General features: G+C 66.9%; 2 protein-coding genes across 3 annotated transcripts; both read left to right on the top strand.

Moving 5' to 3' along the window:
- Positions 1 to 1878: 1878 nt before the first annotated feature.
- On the top strand, positions 1879 to 3463 carry TMEM35B (transmembrane protein 35B). 2 transcript variants are annotated; one of them, XM_082494123.1, is made up of 3 exons: positions 1879 to 1994; positions 2721 to 2901; positions 3109 to 3463. In XM_082494123.1, exons 1-3 carry the CDS (start codon positions 1887 to 1889, stop codon positions 3207 to 3209), a joined length of 390 nt encoding a protein of 129 aa, XP_082350249.1. In that variant the 5' UTR covers positions 1879 to 1886; the 3' UTR covers positions 3210 to 3463. The 2 variants fall into 2 exon arrangements, with proteins under 2 accessions (XP_082350249.1, XP_082350248.1); XM_082494122.1 differs by having other exon boundaries at positions 2993 to 3463.
- Positions 3464 to 5365: 1902 nt separating this feature from the next.
- LOC309680443 (platelet-activating factor receptor-like) lies at positions 5366 to 6370 on the top strand (the record flags this gene model as incomplete). The annotated part of the gene is made up of 1 exon (XM_082494059.1): positions 5366 to 6370. The coding sequence occupies one exon, from the start codon at positions 5366 to 5368 to the stop codon at positions 6368 to 6370; it is 1005 nt and encodes a 334-aa protein (XP_082350185.1).
- Positions 6371 to 7166: the final 796 nt, after the last annotated feature.

Below are 7166 nucleotides of genomic sequence, written 5' to 3'. Positions count from 1 at the left end.
TCCTGCAACTCCCTCTGTAACAACCCGGGGTTTGCTGCCTGTGTTGGAAGGGAGGATGGCAAAAAGCCCCCCCATTTCTGCGTCGCTGGTGGCTGTTCTCTCCTGGTGGGTGGCATGGAGGTTGAGCACCAGCAGCTTGTTGTCCTCTGGATGGTAAAGGTGATCACCTGCTTCTGCCAAATGTTTTGTTACTCTAAGTAGCTCCTGTAATTAAAAAAAAAAAAAATAAAAAATAATCAGAGGCTGTGAGCGGGTATAAGGTACCACATGGATGATGTTAGAGCTCGGTCCCAGCCAGGTGGCAGATGTTTATCTGCCATCGTGTCCTTTTGCCATGGGGGGCTTTGGGCCGTGGTGCTGTGCTGGGACTCTGGCATGGTGTGGGTGGTGTGACCCGTGGGCAGGACAGTGACCTGGTGTCTGTCGGTGGTGCTGGGGTTGGTGCTGGCCACCTGGGTGAAACGGTTTTGCAATGTTTGCACAAAAAAAAAAACAACCAACCTCTGTCCTGGCGGTGAGCAGGCTCTGCCTGGCGGTGGGGGCCAAGCCCCGCTACTGCAGGAAGGAGCCACTGCTTTTTGAGGCAAAAGAAGAGAGTTTCTGGGGGTGGGTGTCCCCCTGGCCTGCAGCAGCGGTGACAAGTGCTTCCTGTGGTGATGCGGGCACAGGGAAACCACAACCCCGCGCCGCAGGCGTGAGGGTGCTGAGCTGCTGCAATCCGCTGGTCAGGACAGGTTTGCCCTTTTTTTTTGTTTGTGTTTTTTTTTGGGGGGGGTTTTGGTTTGTTTTATTTTTTTTTAATCCTTTTTTCCCCCCAAGAGCTTTTCTGGGACAGGGAACGCTGGAGCTGGCCCCGGCCTGTTGCTGTTTCTCATCCCATGAGCTGGAGCAGGGAGAAGCTCCAAATCACGGCGAGCAGCTCCTGAGCTGCGCTGGCAGCGGCTCTCCGCGCAGCGCCGGGGAGTGACGCGCTGCCGGGAGTAAAAATAGTGCCGCCACTGCTGCCAGCCCCCCCGTAAAGCTGAGCAACCACCGCAGCCCTGGCAAAGCGGCAGCGCGGGGCCACGGCTGCGCTGGGGTCAGTGCTGGTCCGGGGTCGTGGTGGCCCCCGCCCCGGTGCCTAGAGCAACGGTTCGTGCTATTTCATGATTTATTTGCATTAAAAAAAAAAATAAAAAAAAATCCACTTGAATTACAAAAACGTCAGTGCCTTGTGGCTCCCCTGGGCCCTGACTCTCGCCAATCCAGGGCTGCCTTTCCCGGGAGCCTCGGCGCGGGCCGCGCAGTGAGCGGTGCTGGCGCAGGCGATGACGCAGGCCCCGGGGAGGGTGGCAGCCCCCTCCCGCACCCCAACCCAGGCTGGGGCTCCCTGGTCTCGGGGGGGAAAGCCCTCGCTGCGGCTGCCTCGTTTGCCAGTGCGCTGCTTGACGCTGCAGCACTGCCCGTGCCGCTGCCAGCCCCATGGTCACCGCAGCCCCATGGTCGCTACGGCCCCATGGCCACCCACAGCCACCGGCCCTTCGTGGGTGCTGGCACCGACCTCGACCCACTTATGGCACCCACAACTGTGGCATTTTGGGGTTTCTCCCACCTTTTTTTTTTTTTTTTTCACCCAGCTCTGGTTTCGTGGGAGGATGGTGTTGCCCGGGGGGGGGATCACAGCCCTTTGGGGGGGGGGGGGGAGCTGCGGATCTCAGCACCCCTTGTCCCGGCAGCACCCCACGGCTAGGGGGGGGCCCTGCCCCTGCCTGCCGCTGCCTGCCGCTGCCTGCCCCGGCCAGGACGGGGCTACGGGGCCCGGAGCGGACCCGATCCGCGCTGGGCTGAGCCGACCCGTCCCCCCCCGCCCGCTCCCGCCCCCGTCCCCGTCCCCGCCCGTCCCCGCCATGGCGGCGGCGTTCACCGCCCTCCGCGTCCTGCTCGGGCTCTTCTTCCTGCTCACGGGCGCCGCGAAGCTCTCGGAGCAGCTCTCGGCCGACCTGCACCGGCACATGGTGAGCGGGGCTGCGGGGCGCGGGGGGGCGGCGGGCGCTGCGCCGCTTCGGGGGGGCAGGACCGAGCCCCGGCGGTGCGGGGCTGAGCCCCTGGGGGGGATGAGCACGTTGGGGTGCGGGGCTGAGACCTCGAGAGAGGGGGATGAGCGGGTTGGGGTGCTGAGCTGAGTACTTTGGGGTGCGGGGCTGAGCCCTTGGGGGGGGGATTAGCATTTGGGGTGCTGGGCTGAGCTCTTGGGGGTGAGGGGCAGAGCCTTTTGGGGGAAAAGGCTGAACCCGTCAGGATGCTGGGGTGCAGAGCTGAGCCTCTGGAGGGGGGAAGAGTAGGTTGGGGTGCAGGGGCGATGGGCTGAGTAATTTGGGGTGCAGGGCTGAGCTTTTCGGGGGGGTTGAACAGATTGGGGTGTGGAGCAGAGCCTTTCTGGGGAAGAGGCTGAACCCATCGGGTGCTGGGGTGCAGGGCTGATCCTTCGGGGGGATGAGCAGGTTGGGGTGCGGGGCTGAGCCCTTGAGAGAGGGGGATGGAGCGGGTTGGGGTGCTGGGGTGCAGGGCTGAGCCCTTCGGGGTGAGCCAGGCTGAGCCCCATGGGATGCAGGGCAGAGCCTCTCCGGGGAAGGGGCTGAGCCCGTCGGGGCGCAGGGCTGAGCGGAGCAGACCCCACCGGAGGGGCTGTGCCCCCCAGCTCTGGGCTCAGGGCAGCTCCGCTCCCCTCCCGCCTTTCCCAGAAGTTGCAGTTCGTGCGCTTTGCCGAGGTCTTTCCCCTGAAGGATTTTGGGTTCGTGCCGGAGCCGGGCTGGTACCTGGAGGTGGTGGGCTGGATGGAGGTGGTGGCCGGGCTGCTGCTGGCGTTCGGGCCACAGCTCCTGCAGAAGATCAGCAACTTCGTCCTCAGTGTCATCATGATCGGTGAGAGCGAGCGGGCGCCCACCACCCTGTGTGGGGTCTCGGGGGACCCTGGGGCCAGGATCCCCATTCCCACGCTCTGCTCCTCACCCAGGCGCCATCTACACGCTGCTGGTGCTGCGGGAGCCGCTGGCCATGTGCGCCCCCGCCACCCTCTGCCTCGGCCTCCTCCTGCTGCTCAACATCCGCGGGTACGCGTCCCCCCCCAAGCCCAAGTTCGAGTGACCGGAGGCAGCAGGACAGATGGCTCAGCCAGTGGGAAGCAACACCCTATGATATTTTCGGGGACGGCACCGCATCCTGCGAGATAACTTGCTGCTGGTGCACGGTATGTCCTCTCCTGCCGCTGCTGTGGACGCTGGTGCTGGTTGTCCCCACGCTGGGGGACCCGGGCTGGTGCTGTGGGACGGTGGCCGTAGCCCCACCGTGGCGCTGCCACCACTCCGGCAGCTTCGTTGTTAAACTGGCACAAGGTGGCCGGCTCTTCCCGCCGTTCGGCCACGCCGGGCTGGGGTTGGCTCTGCTCTGCTGGAGGCTCTCGTATTTTGGAATAAAGCCTCTTGTTTTTCACATTTTGCCTCCCCTGTTTATTTCTGTGCCCTCCCCCCCGCTGAGCTGTGGGGGCTGAGGGCATGTCCTGGGGCTGGAGGCCCTGGTCCCCTGGAGCAGCGCCTGGGGACAAGGACGGGGGACAGGCGGGAGCTGGCGGCAGCTGGCGCGGAGGCAGACAGCCGGCAGGGAGAGCGCGCACGGGGCCGGGAGCCACCCGGCCACCCGGAGCCACCCAGCAATGTGTCAGGCCACTTGCTGCACATCCAGGGGGTGACAGCGGCAGCAGGACCCCCCCAAACCCTGTGCGTGGGCAGGCACATGCTTTTTGGGGATCTTGCTCCAGTGGGGTCCCGCACCCACAGGGACCCCTCTGCCACCCCAGTTGGGCATGGCCAACCCCATGGATGAACCCCCAGCTCAATTTTGAACCCGGTGCTTCTCCAGCAAGGTGGCTGGGATGGCTGTGGGGGGAGACTGGCCATCTCGGGATGAGCAGGGGGGGTACAACACCCCCGTACCCCCAGCGGGACATGAACCACCTTGGGGTGGCACCTTTGATGTCCCAAAGGAGCATCCACAAATTGCAGGACCACACACAGCAGCGAGTCGAACGCTCACAGAGCTTGGGGGTGGGGGGACGGGGGACACCCGGGGTGCTGCTCCCCCTAAATCCAGCTTTGAAGTGAACAAAACCGCTAAGAGCCAGGACGACGCAGATTCCAGCTTTGATCCCTTTCGGGGCATCCCCCTTTTCCCCCAGCTGCCGGCTGCGGAAACTTGACCCTCCACTGCTTTCATCCCGGCGTGGGTGGGAAAAGGGCCCTGGGAAATGGTCCTGGATGGGGCTGGGGGCACACAGGGGGGCCGGCCACGCCAGCAGCAGCACAGCCGGCCACCCCCGCGTGTCCCCAGCCCCGTCAGCCGGCGTAGGGGGTCTTAGCGTGGCTCCAGCGGGAATCCCCCGTTACATACACACACAGGTGCTCTCCCCGCTCCAGCTGCCGTCCCGCAGGCACTAACCCCCGCGGGGGCTTGGGATGGCGGGGGGCGGTTTCAGGCAGCCCCTGCCTCCCCCCAGCGCTTAAAGCCTTCCCCAGCGGGGCTGGAGCAGACAGCGGGGAGCAGCCGGAGGGGACGCAGCCGGTCCGGCCCGCTGGGGTAAGTAAGCGGCTCGGTGTGGGTGAGATGGAGCATCCCCTGTGCAAACAGGGGTGGGGAAGGAAAGGGGGACCACTGAGGGAGATGGGGGTTCCTTGGGGGTCTGCACTGGCTCTGCAGAACAGCTGAAACCCACTGGGATGAGCCCTGAACCCCCCCCCCCGGGCTCAGCAGCTCGTGCCCTCTGTGCCTCGGCGCGGTGCTGGGTGCTGCGCGTGCCGAATACAACCGTGCTGTGCTGGAAAACACCCACTGGTGAGCCAGTGCCACCGGCAAGGTGTGGGCAGGCGGTGATGGGAGGTGAAATAGCTGAAGCCCTGCGATACAGCTACTGCGGCACAGCGGGGGTTTCCATGGCCGGGACCGGCACACAGCAGGGTGGCAAACCCGCCTTGCGCAGGGCTGGGGAGCATGGGGGGCTGCTGGCCCTGTGCTCGTACCCCCTCCCTGCGCCAGCGCCTTTCCACTCCGGTGCACGCTGAGCCACTGGGTGACTTCCCCACGGGTGGACGTGGCCGGGCTTGGGCTGGGGGGGGTCCCCACAGCCCCTCGTCTCCCGCGAGGAGCCGTTGAAGGCTGAGCCTCTCCGGCAGAGGATGGCATCCCCGCGGGGGGGCTCTGCCCCCAGTGCCCAGCAGCTGCCGCAGGTGCCAGCCGGAGAGAGGTCCTGTCGTGGTCATTGTCCCTCCCCTGTCCCCTGAGGGCTGTCTTTGGGGCTGTGCCGCTGACTGTCCACCCATCTTTGCAGGAGCTCGGGATGAACAGCTCGGTGCCGGGGCCGCTGCCGGCGGGGCGCCCCGGTGAGTGCGTGCCCAGTGACCCGGTGCAGTTCGTGCTGGTGCCCGCCATCTACTGCCTGGTGCTGTGCGTGGGGCTGCCGGGCAACCTGGTGGCCTTGCTGGTCTTCCTGCAGAGTGGCAAGGTGAGGAAGGCCATCCGCATCTACCTCATCAACCTCACGCTGGCCGACATCCTCTTCAACCTCACCCTGCCCCTCTGGATCCCCTACTACCTGGCCGGGGGGGACTGGCTGCTCTCGGAGGCCGCTTGCCGCCTGGCTGGGGCCGCCTACTACCTGGCAACCTACAGTGCCATCACCTTCATGGCACTCATCAGCTTCAACCGGTACTGCGCGGTGCGGGCGGCGCGGCGGGAGCTGCCGCTGACGGGGCGCCGGGGGGCCGCGCTGGCCTGCGCCCTGGCCTGGCTGCTGGGGCTGGGCTGCGCCGTGCCCACCCTGGCCACCCGGCAGACCTTCCCTGCCCGTGCTGGGGCCACCACCTGCTTCGAGCAGCACGGCCGGCAGCGGGCGTACGCCTACGCCATGGTGGGCTTCTTCGCCGTCGCCTTCCTGGTGGTGTTGGGCACCTACGCCTCCATTGCCCGGGCGCTCTCGGTGCCCACGGCCGCCTCGCCGGGCTCCCACAGGCAGCAGGCACGCGCCATGGTGCTGGGGATGCTGCTGGTCTTCATGGTCTGCGTGGCCCCTTACCACCTCACTCTGGCCCCCTGGGTGGGCAGCCGGCCCCCCATGCCGCTCTGCGGGCCCCCCGCCACCCTGGACGTGCTGCACACGCTGAGCGTGGCGCTGCTCAGCCTCAACAGCTGCCTCGACCCCCTCGTCTACTGCTTCTCCATCCGGCGCTTCCGCGCCGACCTGGGACAGACCCTGCGCAAGATCGGCCGGTGCCTCCTGCTCTCGCCGCCGGCCCCCGCCGGGCCTGTGCCCAGCGTCTGCGTGTCCTCCTTTGCCTCCTCATAGCGGGGTGGGCACAGGGGTCCTGCCCCCCGGCTGCTCCGCTGCCCTGGTCCTGGTGGGATGGGGTCCCTGGAGCCGGGATAGTGATGGGGAGCAGCATGGGGGGGGCTCTGGCTTTGTGCACCCCCCTCCCATCTCTGTGCACCCCCACGCGCTCACGGGCCCGTGGGTTGCATTCGCGCAGGGCTCCTGCCCTCGGCGTGGGCAGGCACTGGGGGGGCGGCTCGCCTGGCGGGGGGGCTGAGCTGTGGTGGGCTGTGGTGAGACAGGACCGGGAGGGATGCCCAGGGGTTGCTGTCCCCTCCTGGGGGTCTCCATCCCGCAGGGACATACGTGATCAAAGACATCCGTGGCACGAGCCGGGCTGCCCGGGGGGGGGCTGTTTGGGGTCCCGTGGCCGGTCCCGTCTTGCAGCGTGCTCGAATCCCGCCTGCTCTCGGCCAGGATTAAAAATGAACGAGCCAAAGGCTTCCCCAGTCTCTTTGCCGGCACGTGCCTGTGCCGCACACCCAGCAGCGCCAGCCGCTCCTGCGCCATGGGGCAGCCCCCCCCCGGCCCCCCAGCCCCGGAGCCTGCACCGCTGGGGGGCTGCTGGGCCCCGCTCCCCCCTGCCCCATCGCTTGCCCACGGGTGGGTGGCCGTGGTGGGCGCAGTGCAGCGCAGCAGCCCCCAGCCCCACGCCTGCCGCCCACCTTCCCGGCGAGTCCCGGTGCGCGGCGGGGGTGGCGGAGCCGGCGCAGGGCCGTGGGCGGCTGCGTGGGTGGAAGATGGTGTTTTCCCAGCCCTGGCTGGTTCCTGC

The sequence above is a fragment of the Vanellus vanellus genome, assembly GCF_965231255.1.
Source record: "Vanellus vanellus genome assembly, chromosome: 22".
In the NCBI taxonomy this organism is placed as follows: domain Eukaryota; kingdom Metazoa; phylum Chordata; class Aves; order Charadriiformes; family Charadriidae; genus Vanellus; species Vanellus vanellus.
This window is presented reverse-complemented; position numbering and strand designations above follow the sequence as displayed.

What these genes read in the sequence shown, in the direction of transcription:
- TMEM35B (XM_082494122.1), top strand. Translation starts at nt 1,887, where the DNA reads ATGGCGGCGGCGTTCACCGCCCTCCGCGTCCTGCTCGGGCTCTTCTTC. An exon ending in CCGACCTGCACCGGCACATG is followed by an intron (nt 1,995 to 2,720) that starts GTGAGCGGGGCT and finishes CGCCTTTCCCAG; the next exon opens with AAGTTGCAGTTCGTGCGCTT. An exon ending in CCTCAGTGTCATCATGATCG is followed by an intron (nt 2,902 to 2,992) that starts GTGAGAGCGAGC and finishes CTCCTCACCCAG; the next exon opens with GCGCCATCTACACGCTGCTG.